The 17957-nt window shown below is 36.1% G+C and overlaps 1 protein-coding gene across 1 annotated transcript in view; it reads left to right on the forward strand.

Moving 5' to 3' along the window:
* Positions 1 to 17957, forward strand: part of PTH2R (parathyroid hormone 2 receptor) — an 85270-nt gene that overhangs the window by 43034 nt on the left and 24279 nt on the right. Inside the window, exons 5-8 of the mRNA XM_044240835.1 lie at positions 1921 to 2018; positions 5224 to 5413; positions 6124 to 6277; positions 14676 to 14736. Of these exons, the coding sequence (XP_044096770.1) occupies positions 1921 to 2018; positions 5224 to 5413; positions 6124 to 6277; positions 14676 to 14736 (503 nt within the window). The remainder of the gene's footprint in view (positions 1 to 1920; positions 2019 to 5223; positions 5414 to 6123; positions 6278 to 14675; positions 14737 to 17957) is intronic.

Consider the following 17957-nt stretch of genomic DNA (forward strand, 5'->3'; position numbering starts at 1 on the left):
GAAATGAAAAATAGAATAACAGAAAATAAAAAAATAAGGTGAGGGACTTAGCCTTAACATAGCAATATTATATTTACAAATGATCTAATTATGCCAGTAAACAGAGATTGAAAGAATCTATTAAAAAATATGACCCAAATGTATGCTGTCTACAAAGTTTGAAATGTTTTATATATACTGATATACCTAGGTTATGTACATACAATGCAATAATATTCAGCATTATAAAGGAACAAACTTGACCTATACAACAGCTTGAATGTATCTTGAGGTCATTATTGTGAGTGAAAAAAGCCAATCTCAAAAGATTACATACTGGAGGATTCCATTTCTTTAACATTTATGAAATGACAAAATTACAGAGGTAGAAAACAGATTAGTGGTTGCTAGGTGTCAGGGAAGCTGGGAAAGAGGGGTCTATGGGTGACTTTAAAGGACAGCACAAGGCAGGTCTTCAAGGCCTTCAAGTGTACAATGGTGAATGGAGAATGTTTTGAGACTTGTGGGTTATATGAAGAAATCTGAACTTTACCCTAAAAGTGATGAGGAGCCATTGAAGGATTTTAAGCAGAAGAGTGACATGAAAGGTCACTGGTGAGGTGGAGTGTGAGTTGGTGGGAAGCATGATAGGAAGCCCATTTGGAAGAGGCTGTTAGAGTAACTCAGGACAGGAAGATGGTGGCCTGGCCAAGGGCAATAGCTTGAGGACTGGATAAAAATGGGACATCTTGAGGTATAGTAATTAAGGCAGTACAATTTTAAGACTTCATCTATTTTTGACATTCACCAATATTGTTGCATGAATCAATGGTCCATTCCTTTGTAATTTTTAAAAAAATTATAAATTCACAAGAACTGGAAAAGACAGTAAAAGAAAGTCCCATTTATCCTTCACCTGGTATTCTCCAATGGTTACATCCTAACATAATTATACTAAAATATCGGAGGGAGAAATCTGACATGGTGCCATTTGTGTGTTATAGTTCTGTCATTTTATCGCATATGTAAACTTTTGTAACTGGCGCTACATTTGAGATACAGAACTATTGCGCAGTATATTGACAGAAAGAGTATATACTAAGTATATGTTATCTAATTCTAAGAAGGCTAAGAATAGTCAAAAAGTACACAGAGTACATGAACGGTTGATACCAATTTGTGTTGACAGAAATTGGAATAGTAGTTACCTGGAAGTGAATGGTGGCTAGTTTTTTGGCTGCAAACGTGGCTTATAAAAGCCCATCAAAGTGCTCACTTAACATCTGTACATTTTATTTCATGTAAATTACAGCTCAGTAAAAAGCTTAAGGAAAACTAGAACTAATATTCCAAAAATGAAAGTTTTTTTTACTAGTTTCCTCTTAGAATAGCCCTACAACACATGTTTTGTTTACTTCAGCTATCACATTAGGTATATAATTCCAAATAACTAAAATGGACAGCACAAAAATTCACTAAGTAAATATTGCAACGTTTGATTTGACCTCACGAAAGCAAGAAATGCCACATATTATTATTATTACATCTTTAACTCTCATTTGAGCGGTGCCTAGTTGGCTCATTTGGTTAAGCCTCTGCTTTCAACTCAAGGTTATGATCTCAGGGTCCTGGGGTGGAGCCCTGTGTTGGGGGCTCCCTGCTCGGTGGGGAGCCTGCTACTTCCCGTGCCCTTCCCCTGCTCATGCCCTCTCTCTCTCATTCTCTCAAATAAATAAATAAAATATTAGAAAAACAAACAAACAAAAAACAAAAAAAACTCTCACTTGAACATAGGAAATGAAAGAAAGGCTAGATTAACAATCTATGTTATATAAATGTGCTAACACACTGCCTGTCTAAACAGGAAGAAGCATGATTTTTAAGTTTATTCACATCTACTTGTTTAAAGTTATTTTTCTAATTAAATATGTTCCCCTTCAGCAAGAATTCTTTGAACGCCTCTATGTCATGTACACAATTGGATATTCTGTTTCCTTCGGTTCCTTGGCTGTGGCTATTGTCATTATTGGCTACTTCAGGTGAGTGATTCCCAATCCCTTTCTCCATGAAGGGACAGGTTCTGTGTCCTATGCATAGAAGACTTGAGGTCTCACAATTTTTGGCCCAGATACTTTTCCCAGCACAAGTTTTTGAATTCAGCCTAGTGTTATAATATTATTTGGCTTTGAAAATTTATTTTTCATGAGGAAATTCAGGGTTTTTATTGTTGTTGTTTAAAAGCTAAAAGAAAAATCTTTAAAAACATCAAAGCACTATGAAACCATTAAGCCTATAGATCTGCACTACAGTGTATTTGTCTGCAAAGTGTTGCTGGGTAGAGCAGAATGAGCTGCAAAAATTTTCATTCATGTTGCAAAGACTTCATTTTTCCCAAATGATTTTGGTGCCATTGGACAGAAATTCATTTTAAATAATCCCCCAAATGATCTGATATTATATCTAAAGAAGTCATATTTATTGCTTCTGTTATGGTTTATTTTTTATCCACTGAAACTTTTGCCCAATTCAATATGGTATAAATCAGTACAAAATTTTGAGCATCAATATGGAGATAAAGCAGTGCACAACATGTATGGGAAATTATACTCATGATGCTTGCACCTGGTTTGTGATACACATAACTAAGAAAACAATTAGTATACAGTGTGAGAAATGGTATGATTCAGGTGGTGTATGGTAATTGGGAAGGCAGAGTAAGGGGATGAAGTGAAATTTCAAAAGATGCATGACTATAAGTAAGATGTATCCCAGGGAGAATACCAGGGGACAGAATTCCAAACCCAAGTTTAGATCAAAGCATGGAATATTTGAGAATTCAGAGTTTTGGTGCAGAAGAGAGATGGGCAGTGAGACTGTGGGTTATATGAAGAAATCTGAACTTTGCCCTAAGAGTGACGAAGAGCCACTGAAGCAGTTTAAGCAGAAGCATGACATGAAAGGTCACTTTTGAGGTGGAGTGTGAGTTGGTGGGAAGCATGATAGAAAGCCCATTTGGAAGAGGCTGTTAGAGTAACTCAGGAAAGGAAGATGGTGGCCTGACCACGGGCAGTGGATTGAGGATTGGATAGAAATGGAAGGTCTTGAGCTATAGTAATTAAGGCAAGAACATTTTAAGACTTCAGGGTTAAAGTATGCATGGGGAAAAAGAATGAGGCTAGATGACCAAAGAGGCTAAAACTGACTAGGTAAGAGAGGGAGACTTCCTAGAACACACTGACATGTGAACTGATATTTCAATAATGAGAAGGAGTTTAGTATATTCCAGATGATGGGAACAGAATGTGCAAAACTCAGAGGCAGAAAGGAGCAGGGTAGACTCTGGGAACATTGAAGAATCCCATGAGAATGCAACACTTGGAGCATAGGGTGGAGTGGCCATATAGGGATTACTAAGAAGAAACTAGATTTTGTGGCACTGTGTTTTGCAGGTCTTTGTCAAAGGCTTTGAATTTTATCTTGTAAGGGTAGAGAACAGGAAGCTAATGAAGTTTTTAAAGTAGAAGGGGAACACAGATTTGTGGAATTATGGTGGGGCTCCTCAAAACAGTTTCATGAAATTGGCTTGGCAGTATTATCCCATTTTACAGATCTAAGAACCTAAAGTTCAGTGTCCAAGGTCACAAGGTCATAGGTAGTACAGCTGGAAACAGAACCTCATCTTCTAATTCCTATCCAGAGCTCATTCCATTATACTAAATGTAGCTCTGGTTGTTCAGAATAATAGATGAATATTTATGAGAAAAAAATTTCTACATAAAATTTCAGGAGGATACAAATCACTAAGTAGTAATTCTTCAATTTACATAGTAATTTATCACTCTATTTAACAAATTCTTTCTATGTAATACTTTTATATAATTACTAAACTATACAGCATAACATTACACAAAAATTTCAGAAACTCTTCTGTTTCACACAACAAAATGCTTTTTTATTAGGATAGTAGATAGTGTTGAGTCTTCTAAAAGTCAATACCCACTTGTATACTGTGATGGCACTATTTGTGGTCAATAATTTCCACAGATACCTGATAACCTATCTGGTCAAATCCGCCTCATTTGTGAACACACACCCCAGAAGGAATTGACCAATGAGGAGGACTGTCTGGGTAGAATGGACAGGCATGCGTGTTCCTAACATACAAACAAGATATTTCCGAAATGTCTAAATTTAGCTCATTCTCAGTTGGCTTATCCCTACTATATTATGAAATGTAAAAATATATTATTGGATTAAAATTTTTTTCTTACTTTCTTATACTTGTGCACTTTGTCCTTTCTGGAAGAGAAGTAGTAATAGGGTGATCTTTGTACAGGAAAGTTGTATTGTCTTGCAGTCAAGCAATGGTAGAGCTGGGCTAGATTCTGCAACCTTTTCTTAGTGTATTTTCCCATTAAACTGAAGAAAAGATCTCTTCTGGAGTTAGCTTTTTGTACAGGAAATTAGTAATGCTGTATCTTCTTCTGTGTATGTTATGACTTAACTTGTGTCTAAGATTCTTTTATAAATGCAAAACTTTTTGTTAAAGCTTTTGTGTTAAAGTAAGCTTGTTTACTCTTTAACATTACTAGGACATAAAGTTGTGTAATGTTATCAAAATATTTTAGTTTTTCTTGTAGCGTATGTGTTGAAAATGTGAAAGCTCCATTTTTAAAAAAAGATTTTATTTATTTATTTGAGAGAGAGTGAGGGAGAGAAAGAGAATGAGAGTGCATAAGCAGGGGGAGAGGGCAGACTCTCCACTGGGCAGGGAGTCCAATGTGGGACTCCATCCTAGGACCCTGGGATCATGACCTGAGCAGTAGGTAGACGCTTAACCGACTGACTTACCCAGGCATCCCTGAAAGCTCCGTTTTTAATAATGTTTATCCCTTTTCAAAATGATTCTCCATTAGTCATTATTACTGTAATATTTATTTTAGTATAATGCTTTAGTATAATATAGCATAATAGTTAACTCTGCAAAATCAAGATAAACATCGTAGTAGATCAGATTAAATTTGAAATTATTTCTCAAAAAGTTACATTTTAGTTCTTGATCCCAGTTGTTTCAACTGGAAGTAGATAGTAATGGGTTTCTGTCTTTGTTCAGGCTTACCATATTTTCTTCTTTTTTAGAGGAGAGTATGGACTTGTTTTGTATTGAGTATGGACTTGTATGTATTTTCTTTCCCTATGTCTAATTTCACCCAAATCTAAGTGCTGAGTATTTTCTTTCCATAGACGATTACATTGCACAAGGAACTATATCCACATGCACTTGTTTGTGTCTTTCATGCTGAGAGCTGTAAGCATCTTTGTCAAGGACAAAGTGGTCCATGCTCACATAGGAGTCAAGGAGCTACAGTCCCTCTTGATGCAGGATGACCTACAAAGTTCCATAGAAATGCCTTCTGTGGACAAGTCACAATATGTAAGTGTTTTCACCACTTTCTCTCATGACTGATTCCTGTAACATTATAGAAAAGTGAAATTTTATAGTCCACTAAATATTAACTTGTTTTGGCTTATGCAATCTCTGAATTAACCAAGATAGATGAACAATTTATATAATGGTATTTCCTACCTCAATTCTGTCCTTAAGCTTTACACTTAATTACTCATCATCCTAGACTATTAAAAGTCTTGAGCTCTTTCTGTAAGAACATTCTGGAATGGAAACTTCAAAAATCACATGACTGGAGTGCATTTGATGTATGGTTCGTACTAGCTGTCATGGCTTTCCATGTTCAGAAATAAAAAGCCCACTTGCAAAACCAGACGTGTGTTGTTTAAAAGCCCATGACATTTACTTCATTGTAGATTCACGCTTGTTCCAATATAAGATTCCGGGGTACTTGATTCTGCTCTGAAATGTCCTGGTGTAACTTAGTAAATAGAATCACTGAATAATTCAGTTAATTAAATCACTGATGCACATATCTGGGAATTAAGTGTAATAGATTATAGGTTTTGATGGTTTGAATTAATGCCCTTTTTGTGGCTTTAGCTTTCGCCCTGTAACTTGGTAGTTACAGGAAACAGATCATAAAAAAGAAATACAGAACTACTTTTTCATGGTCTGATGTTTCATGTAGTATAATTGAGTTCTAATATGATGCAATTCTGGTTTACTTGTAACAGATTGGGTGCAAGATTGCTGTTGTTATGTTCATTTACTTCTTGGCTACAAATTACTATTGGATCTTGGTGGAAGGTCTCTACCTGCATAGTCTAATCTTTGTGGCATTCTTTTCGGACACCAAATACCTGTGGGGCTTCATCTTGATAGGCTGGGGTAAGGTATTTATATCCCTTTTCTCTTTAAACTGTATTATGGATTTATCTTAAACCTACTGATGTGAGAGACAAAAACAAAAGAAAAAATTAAATGTCCTTACTACGTACAGCCCATTGACAAGCACTGGAAAGAAGAGTGACATTCCTCTAGGATCTCAGGTGCCTCAATGTTGACACTTTGCTAAGGGCAAAAGGCAATCTTAGCTTAACATTATGCTGACCTCCAAGATCCAGTAAGTCTTCTTTAACATATAAAAATTCCTTTGGAAACTTCCTTTATCTCTACCCATCAGGTACATGTTAGCAATCATCCTCCTAGCATATGGCCCACTGACACACATCTGAAGTGTCTCAGAACTGAGCTTTTACTATACGGTAAAAAGAGACCTTTTCTTAACAATAGCTAGCTCCCACAGGGTCCTGGAAACCTTGTTTCCAAAATTCCTTAGGGACTTATGATAGCATTAACCTCCTCCCAACTTGAAAGTATACAGTCACATGCCCATCACAACCCAAGTGCCACTCTTTCTGCCCACGGTCCTGTCCCCTTGCTTTAATAAAACAACCTTTTGTACCAAACACAACTCAAGAATTCTTTCTTGACTTTGTTCAGAATACTCAGCATTTTCCTGTATCATGTATTCTTAACATACTTTCAGCCATTTTCCTGAAATCTCTCCATTTTACCTTTATATCTTCTTTCTCTTCCACTGATGATTGGGGAAGATTATTAAGATCAAGTCTCAAATCCTCCCAACAGTAACAAACTCACCATCTTTAACTTATGGTTAGTGTTCTTAGGTCAGATTCTTGAGAGAATTCTTTGGTGGAAATATAAAAGAACACATTGTTCACCATACACATTTAGAACTGCTATGCTCATTTCTTATGTCAATGTCCTGATTTGGCAATAATTTCATCTTAAATATTTTGATATTTAAATTTCTAAGCTATAGTAATGAATGTTGATTTGCATTTTTAGATTATATGATGAGAATTCCATAAAGGAATTTATAAGATCATCTTGACTGCATTTAAAGATACAAATTACCAACTAATTATGCAGACTTATCATGTCTTTTGGAAGGAAACATGCAAATTACTTTCTGCAAAAGTATTTTAAAAAAAAGAGGATATTTATCTCACATTCCAAAAATGCCTTCTCAGCACTACACTGGACTAGGCACTAACTCAACAGGACATGGGGAAAAGGAGGTTGCTTGTTCATATTTAAGAGAAATTGAAACTCATATGTAGTTACAATTAAGAAGCCTCATGATGGACAATTGCAGATCTCTATTGTTATTTTAATACCCACATTATAAGGTGCTTAGCATAGTAAAAAAAATTAACTGAGCAGCTCAAGATTAAATTTGAAGGACTTTTTTTTTTCTACTCCAAAGTAAGATTTCCTTGCTTGTTTGGCTTTAATATTGTTTTTTTAACATTTGAAAATGTGAAGTAGGGAATATTGAATTTCCTGCTAGTTAATGAATAACTAGCAAGTCTATTTTTAAGAAAACAAAGGGTCTATTTCCTATGACATTTCATTTATTATGAAATGATTATTGTGAATAAAACTTAATTTCTGAAAGCAGGTTGTCTTTTTTAAAGCTTTCCCTTTGACTAGCAGTTGCTAAAAAAAATAAAAATGAAAAGGATATTTTACTTTTTAGGTACTTTGGAGATTTCTTCACCACTGGTCATACATAATAAATTCCTTTTTTTCCTCTATGTCCTTACTGGTTTGATAGCCAACTCCCCCAGAACTCTTACTTGGTCTCTATTGATGTGATTTGAAGTGAGGTTCCTGAGTGAATGGTCAAGAAAGAATTCTTGAGACATTATTAGATGCAAATGGATGCTTTTATGAAAACTCCGGAACAGGATCACTGGGCAGAAAGAACTGTTTTTTGATTGTGAAGTGCAATTGATTCTATACTTTGGAGGTGGGGGAAGTAAAGACAAAGGAAGTTTCCAAAAGGATTTTCATATGCTAAATAAGACTTATAGGATGGGGGTGGGGGGTGCCTGGGTGACTTAGTGGGTTAAGCCTCTGCCTCTGGCTCAGGTCATGATCCTAGGGTCCTGGGATCAAGCCCCGCATCGGGACTCTCTGCTCAGTAGGGAGCCTGCTTCTGCCTCTCTGCCTGCCTCTCTGCCTACTTGTGCTCTCCGTGTGTCAAATAAATAAATAAAATCTTAAAAAAAAAAAAAAGACTTATAGGATGGGGGGTGCTAAGCTATTGTCAAGCTAAGGTTGTTCTTTTCCCTCTAGCAAGGCATTAACATTAAAACAGTTGGGAGTTCCTGATGGAATGTCATATTCTGCCTGCCTCAAGTTTTTGTCAATGAGCTCCAGGTTATAAAGAAGTTTAATTTTATCTGCATTTCCTTTTGCCTTTGTTCTTCACATCCTTTATTACCCAGTCTGTTCCTCTTTAAAGTCAGGAGTTTGTCTCACTTAAACTGCGAAGTTATTTTTCAGACCTTTCTATGAAAAAAACAGAATTAAAAAAAAGCCCAGTGGGTTCGATGTGAATATGAATTTCTTCCCTTCCTATACAAATTTATTGATTTGCTCACAAGAACTTTGGCATTGGAATGATGACTACAGTAGATAAGCATCGTTACTTGAAGTGCTTTTTTCATCAAATGGTTTAGGAAGAAACATGAAAGCACGTAGGCCTCCCATAGAAGCTTGCTTTGAAAAACGTTTTACATGTGCTGTATCACACACACAAGCACAAACTAAGACACTAATAACCAATCTTTAGAGAATTATAGTTCCACATTTGATCTACCTTCTGAATCTCTGTTTGCAACTCCATTAAAAAAAATGTTCTAGGCTAGGGTGCATATAACCATAGCAATATTTTTTAAAGAATATCTCCCCACTGCTGGGGTGCTCAGTCTGTTAAGAATCCAATTCTTGGTTTCTGCTTAGGTCATGATCTCAGGGATCTGAGGTTGAGTCCCCGGTGAGTCTTTCCTTGAGCCCCATACAGGCTCCATACTCATTTTGGAGTCTGCTTGAGGTTCTCTGACTCTGCCCCTTCCCATACTCACAAAAGTACATGCACATGTGCTCTCTCTCTCTCAAATAAATAAATAAAATCTTAAAATAAGTCTCCATTACTTAAATGCAGCTACTATTTAATGAATTCAATACCTAAGTCTATTTGATTAATAGACTGTTTTCCCCTTAGCACTGACATTCTGTTTAGAATATCATCTGATTTAGAAATCAAAAGATTTCTGATCATTTTTCTAGATTCCATTAAGAAAAATAATGATCAAAAACATTATAGCTGCTTTGCATGATTCTTTGCTAGAGTAATTTATAGTGAATCCAATTTCACACTTTCTTCCAATGATGTGATTTATTGGCTTCACTAGAGAAGAGACCTTGCTTGGATTCCTTTGTTACTCATTGGACCCAATCATGATAACGTTAAACTCTCTTCAGCTAAATAAATAGAGCTTTATTATTCCCATTATAGTGATGTGAAGCTATAATATTTACATTGATTTTTCTGATTCTTAAGAATAAATTGGATGGAAGGAAATTACAATTTAAAGAGGAGAAGATGGCATATCTGAGCATTAGTAAATTGAAGGCAAATGTTTAAAATAACTGTTTTTACACATCTTCATCACAAAACAAATGTATAGAGGAATAAAGACAAATTCCAATGATGACTCTGTTTTTCTTTCAATCAACCATGTTCTTAATTTTCCCTCTTCTTGCCTCACTTCTCATAAATAAGGCACTTTATTGCTTGGTTCAAAGCGTGCATTATTTTTTCTATATATTTAATTTAATATTTGAAAGGTATCAGTCTTTTTCTTTATCCTTAATGTGGTAATTTGCCTCTATATTAACAACCATTCTTAATTTTCAGCTCTCAGATAAGATGCCAGAATGTATGTATTATCATATAAGATCACCTACCCTGATTATACTGTGTAGTCATGTCTCTGTTGCCAAGTTTTCCTATAGAATATTTTCATATGCTGTAGTCTCTGAAGATAATCAGGAGATGCTACATGTCCAGTTTCATTATCTCTGTATCAGGTGATCTCAATTCAGCAAATATTTTTTGATTATCCAGTTGGCAGTAATATAATTGAAACACAGAGATATGTGTTGAAGTCTCTGCACACAATAAGCATGCAGTCTGACCCAGTAGGTTATTTTGTTTTGTGTTTGCCTATTCTGATCATCCATATTATATTCAAAATATTTGATTTATAAGATCTGTTCTTCAAAAAATTATTTAGGATAGTCAATATAATACCCTTACACAATTAAAAATCTTCCATTGGCTTCAAGCAAAATTTAAAAACCTAGGAAAGCTATTTCTCTCTTCCCTTATGTTTTTTAATGCCATTACTAGTTTTACTGAAGGTAGAGTCAATAAACAATTAGAGTCAATTACAGTCAATAAAATTCGAGTCAATAATAATTAGAGTCAATAAAAGATTGATATTTTAGTCCTACTTTTATGAAAGATAGAGAATTTGAATCTCTCTGCTTATCATTTTTCCCCAAACTTTTTAGATATGTTTTGGGGTTTTATTCCTAACCATTTAAGATTATATAAATTATTACCTCTTTAAAATAAAACAAATTATAGTCACATTTAGATTTATATTTGTAGCAGTTATGTAGATTTATCTCACTGAGTTCACCTGGTTTCAAGATTTCACTTCATCTCCATCAATTTGGTCTTTTACAGTTTTTGCCCACTCGCCATATTTAATTCAGTAAACATTTTCTTTTTTATTGTAGCTCTTCTGTTTTAGACTGGTCCTTTCCCACAATGCCTTACTCTATTCTTCTAGAGCATTTATTTTGGATTATAAATTAGGTACATATTTAAATTTTTCTTTTGTTTCCTGTAGCAATTCCATCTCAGGAGGAGGTAGCTCTTCTAAAGTTTCATAAATAGACCCTCTTCTTTGTAGCAATGAAAGACTTTCAAAGACTTTGCAATTTTCCTGAAAGAGAGCTATACTCCTTCAGTATTAGCTTAGAGAGTTGAGAATAATACTGCCAAAATCATATAGAGTTACTTCTGGGTTCCTTAAAGGATGAAACATAGGTGATGGGTATTGACTCCAACATTCTATGATGAGTAGTGAGGGAACTGGAAGCATAACCTAGAGTTTCGTGTCTGAGCAGTCAATACAGATGGATTCCTAGGGGAATCAAGGTTTCTGGTTGGTAAGATACTGTATGTGTTTAGCAAAGCTAGACATCCTATGTTATGAAGGGTGTCTACTTTTTAGGTCTAACTTTACACTTTATGATCAGTTTGTGATTTTACAATACTATAGTAGGACCACAGGAAGAGGGTAAGGCTAAGGTATGGTTCTATGAAGCTTCTGAAATATCCAAAACAAGATGAAACTACATAAACCAAGGTGAGAAGATCCTATTTATGATTTTTGACTTCAGAGCATTTCTGTTTTATGCAGTTGGCTGCTGCTAAGTTTTTATGTGAAGGAAGGGTTTAATTGCTAACACATTTTAACTACTATTAGTCAGTCCAAAATTTCATTTTAAAGAAGAGTAGTAATGGAACCACACTAGAACCCACATCTGTTTATTTTTAGTCTAAAGATTGCATCCCTCTCAGAGTCACTTATTTATACTGACATTTTATGAAGATAACTGAGTTCTCAAGGTAAATGCATTTATTAACATTCAAATTTATATTAAATTTACTCAAATTAATATTTAGATTTAAAATAACATCTAAACTTCAAAAATTTCCCCTTATATTTATGTGTTCTCAATTATTTAATAATATGATACTAATATTGGTGATCAAAAATCCTTAAGGGATACCTGGGTGGCTCAGTCAATAAGTGTCTGCCTTTGGTTCAGGTCATGATCCCAGGGTCCTGGGATTGAGCCCCACATAGGGCTCCCTGCTCAGTGGGAAGCCTGCTTCTTCCTCTTCCACTCCCCCTGCTTGTATTTCCTCTTTTGCTGTGTCTCTCTGTCAAATGAATAAATAAAATCTTAAAAAAAAAATCTTTAAATCCCAGAGTGATTTCAATTCTTTTTCATCCATGGTTGCCTCTGTGCTAGTTTTGTGAGTGGAAGTCTTCCAAGATGATGAGAAAAGTAATTTCATTAAGACATGGTATCTGATATAAGGTATTTGTTATGATTCTCATCTAAAACAGAATTCCAACTCAAGGACCATTGATCAATGTGTATAGAACACCATGCAGGAAATTGCTTGATTGGGAGATTGTAAAGGAAGCAAAAGATAAAGACCTAAAAATGAGAAAATGTGAAAATTCTGATCAAGACCAAAGATAGTTGAAGCAGCAGAAGAGTAAAGGGAGATGCATCAGGACTTTTTGAACCACTATATTAGAAGGAACTCTACTGCATTATACAACATCATTCTTGCTTTTTCTTCATAATGCTGATTGATAACCAAAGTTATGTTATTAGTTTTGCATCTCCTTCCAGCATATGCTTCAGAAAAATAGGGATATTGCTGGTTTATTGTTTTATCTTCTGAAAGTAGAGCAATCCTTGACACATACATAGGCACTTAATAAATGGTTATGGGATAGATGGATGGATGGACGGATAGGTAGGTGGGTAGATACAGAGATGGATAGAAAGATAGATAAAATATGTGAACTGAACTTAAGGAATAACTAGAATTGGGTATATCTATTTTTAAAAATATTTTATTTATTGACTTGTCATAGAGAGAAAGAGAGAGAGAGAGAATGAGCACAAGCAGGGAGCAGCAGCCAGGGGAGAAACAGGCTCCTCACTGAGCAATGAATCCTGATGTGAGACTCAATTCTAGGACTCTGGGACCATGACCTGAGCTGAAGGCAGACACTTAACCAACTGGACATACCCCGGCATCCCTAGGTAGATCTATTTTGACAAAAACAATTTCCAATTCTCATAGAATTTGAACATTTTTAAAATGGTGTTTGAAATTCAGATGTTCTAGAAAACAAATAAAATTTGAACATGGAATCATAAAATCTAATAGCCACACAGGCAGGCTGAGGTTAAATTCAATTAGATGATCACTGAGGAGGCCAAAAAATTTTCTATTGCAGGGTATCATCTTATTTTCGCTTTTAATAGCATTTTCCTACATCTGAATCTATTCTTTTTTACTTTTTGCTAAAAAAAAAGATTATTTGAAAAATCGAAAGTGTGTTTTTAAAAGGAAAGAATTTAATATTGTGTTTAATAAAAAATGTTCTAAGTTAGACTAAAATTTTTCTCTCTCTTTTAAGGTGCTTCTTAACTTTTGCAATGTTTCCATGATGCTCTCTCTTTCCTTTCTTTTAACCACTTTCATAAATTCCACAGAATGAGAAGTTGTCCATTAAATCCTTTGGTTCTATTTTGTTGTGTTCCACAGAAGCTATGATTTTTTGATTTTTTTGTGTGAGTGCTGTCAGAGTCTTATCAACGATAACATGAACTGAACAGTCAGCCTTTACCATAGGTGGCCTCTTCAGGCTTGTGGAAAGTCAGTGTAATAGATCTGATGTTACAAGCTCACAAGGTGTTTAACATTTATGAGGGATACATATCTCACAGTGAAATCACCAGACTCATATAGCGGGCACCTCTTGGTCTAAATGCATGCAAATGTTTGTCTTCAGCCAATATGAACCCCTCAAAAAGAAGAGGCTAAACTGATCAAAACTTCTCAATGGCTTGCACTTTTAGAATGGCTAAGTTCTAATTTTTTAAAACAACAGCCTCCCTGCTGCTTCTCATGAAGTCTGTCATGTTTCTTCACTCCTCCTTGAAAGCCTGTAGCTGTCAGGGTGGCAAGAGTCAAGTCCAGTGCTCCAACTGCTGCCTGCTTCTGGCCCCAGTAACTTCTGTCCCCTCCCGGTATAGCTTGAGGGATATATCCCTCAAGAGAAAACTGGGTCAACCTTCAATCTTTAGACTTTTAGGAACAAATGACAGCAATGTACCTGCTCATTTTTTTGAATGGGCAAGATGAAAATTAAGTGGAATTTCTTGTTGATATATCAACATTTTTCATATCTGTTTTTCTCTCTCAACTTTCTAAATTTTTAGTTAATTATTTTTAAAGATTTTATTATTTGACAGAGAAAGAGAGAGAGAGAGAGATCACAAGTAGGCAGAGAGAGAGGGGGAAGCAGGCTCCCTGCTGAGCAGAAAGCCTGATGTGGGGCTTGAACCCAGGACCCTGAGTACATGATCTGAGCAGAAGGCAGAGGCTTAACCCATTGAGCCACCCAGGTGCCCCTCTCTTTCAACTTTTAATGGTATATTCTTATGTGTGTAGAGTAGGAGATTAAAAAATTCCCTTAATCTTAAATATGGTCTCTGAATCCTTTTTTGATTGCAGGGTTCCCAGCAGCATTTGCTGTGGCCTGGGCTGTGGCACGAGCAACTCTGGATGATGCAAGGTGAGTGAAAAAGGAGAGGTAAAGAGAGCACCTCCAAATTTCTCAAGACTCCGTTTTCCTGCCTGGAACTGACACTTGCTGCTATTGTTGATCACACGTCCTCCCAGGGATGTCACGTAATACCTTGATGTGATTGTAGCCTTTGGTACATTACCAGTAAGCTATCCAATCCCAGAGGTCATGGGACAGAAGGACTCACAGACCAGCTTAGGATGCTTGGCCTCTTCGGTTTATAATAGCATTTAAAAATATATTGTGAGAAGCAAGGGGAAGGGGATGGTTAAGTTATCACAGGATATGATGTAAGCATGTGGAAGGACCACACCACCTGGGTCCCAGGATGGGCAATTTTCAGATCTGTGCCACATCAGCCTTCCCCACTTCATGGTGTGGGTATGAAGCCCAGAGATGAGATTGTAGCAAGGAGACCCACAGACAGAAGGTGCCTTGGGCCAAGGACACACATTTGCTTTTTCATATTTTGGGAGGCAAGCATGCCTGGTTGTAGCTGTAGCTTGCTAGTTAGCCTACTAAACAGCTTTGGGTTTTATTTGTGTTTCTTGGGCAAAGGGTATGTGGGATGGGTTTCACCAATCAGTGGCTGAATTAAGATGTTAAGAATATTGAGCACTTCCTGTGTATTAGGGGATAGTTCGTGCCTCATATATTTGGTGTATCATGAGTGTTTATTTATTTATTAAGATTTTATTTATTTATTTTAGAAAGATAGAGATGCAGTTGGAGGGAGAGGCAGAGACAGAGGGGGAGAGAATCTCAAGCTGACTCTGCACTTAGCATGGAGCCCAAAGCCAGGCTTGATCTCACTGCCCTGAGGATGTGACATGAGCTGAAACCAAGAATCAGAGGCTTAACTGACTGGGCCACCCAGGTGCCCCAGGTGTATCATGAATATTTAGTGTCTAGTTATACTTACGTTTAACATGCATGGGGTCCACTTATTACCTATTTAGTTGAATTTGATGCACACTATGGGTTTCATCCATCCCTTTTTTTTTTTTTTTTTTTGGTCTTCTATAGCACAATTAAATGTTTTCAAGAAAGAAAACAAATGCACATTAGAACTGGAATCCATCCTCGTGATTCAATAGGATTTTCAAGTAGACTGGGGTTCATTTAAAGAAGCAGTTTATTTTATTTTATTTTTAAAGATTTTATTTATTTATTTATTTGGGAGAAAGAGAAACAGAGACAGTGAGAGAGGGCACAAGCGAGGAGGAAAGGGAGAAGCAGGTTCCCCGCTGAGCAGGGAGCCCAACATGACAATCCCAGGACCCTGGCATCACAATCTGAGCCCAAGGCAGACACTTTTCCAGCTAAGCCACCTGGGAACCCCTAAAGCAGCATTTTAAAGTATAGGGTAGTGATGCTGGATGATAGTTAAAGATGCTTTTTTAGATTAAGGCAGACCTGAGTTCAAATCTTGGTCCAGCTATTAGTTTTGAGACCACGGGAAACACACATGATCTTTTTGTATGCCCATTTGTTAGTTTAATGTATGAATTACATTAATATGGACGAAACACAGCACAGAGCCTGGCAGCTAGTAGGCACTAAATGGGAACATGATGAGAAAGGGTTCAGGTGCAAGTAACTCACTGGCCTGTTATACTTCTTGGTTCTCTGGCAACAGATGCCTTACCTGACCTCTCTGAGCCTTGGTTTTTTCATTGATCAAATACAGATAAAATGAATATTCACTTCACAAGAGTGTTGTAAGATTGAATGAGATATTGTACATAAAACACTATAGGGTTTGGAATAATAAATACTAAATACTTATTAACAAGTATTATTTCTTTATTTCATTAATTTTTACCTATACATAATGTCTGATAAAAAACAATGTTTTTTGTTTATTGTTATTCCATTAGAAAGCAGGACTTATCCTTTCATTAATCTTAACTGATGATATTTATCCTATCAAGTCCATGGAGCCTTGATTCTGCTAAAATTAGAGCTTATAAATGAAGCTGGAGAAGAGATGGGGGCCAGATCTTCCAGACCTTCATAGGTCATACTAGGATTTTTGGCATTTTTTTTTTCAGTGATCATGACAACAAATATGCATTGTATAAAGATCATTGCCAGGATACTGAGGGAAAATTGGAGAAAAGTAATAATAAAGATGAAGCTAACATTTTTGAATGATACCCACATTCCACACACTTTTTAAGGGTTCTGCAAATATTAACTTATTTGCACTTCCTATCAACCCTATGAGACTGAGGCCAGAAAAACTGTACCTCGTATTGCACAGCCACAAATAGTAGAGAAGGAATTTTCTAGACGTTAGGCTCCAGAGGCACTCAATAAATACTATGGGCAGACTAGAGGTTTCTATTAAGATCACTGGTATTTATTTTCTGTGGAGGAGGAGTGTGGAAGAGGGATTCCTTTTACAGTATCACTGACAGCTGTTCACCCTTCAGTTGCTCAAACACCCCTGATAATGAGGAGTGCGTGGTGGACAACGCCCATTGTACACTGGACAGTTTTTACAGTTTTTCTTACCTTCATTTTATCTACTCTTTGTCCTTCTACCACTTGTAGTTCTTCCTACTCTCTTGATAAGAAATAGTCCATCACCTGTCTTGGACTTTTCAGTGGTTCACAGTTTTTACTTAGGTATGAGTTCAAGCTTGTGTATTTGTACTGCATGTAAGTATACAGCATTGTCTACTGGCACATGTTTTTCCTCATTCACATGATAAAATTATATCCACTTTCATGGTGTTCAGAAGAGAAAGCCATAGCTACAAATACTCTACTACTTCAGTGTGTTTCAAAGGTGCTATTTCCCCATGTAAAATCTTCATCAAATTCCTTAGCATTTTGTATGTAGATTCTATAATTAATCTCTTTCTTACATACTATCTTATTTCTCTTGATGTTCATCTATAACTGTCAGATTAAAAAAATTATGAGTTACAAATGGGCTGGAGTGAAATTCTCTGTTTTATAATAGAGAACTATCCAAAGCTTGCCGATTAGTTCTTATGGATCTATTTTGCCACTTTCCTCCATTTGCTAAGTGTCTATTGAGCAAAGATAAAGTTTGACTCATGCAAGTTGTGAGTCAGGAGGAAATGTGTTTTCTCATCCATTCGTTAATTGTGGCAGTTTCTCTCAGTCACAGCCTCCCATTTGTAAAATGGGAATATTCGTGGCTGTAAGTAAGATTGAGTCTGCTGGGGGTAGAT

Source organism: Neovison vison, chromosome 3, assembly GCF_020171115.1.
Source record: "Neovison vison isolate M4711 chromosome 3, ASM_NN_V1, whole genome shotgun sequence".
NCBI lineage: Eukaryota > Metazoa > Chordata > Mammalia > Carnivora > Mustelidae > Neogale > Neogale vison.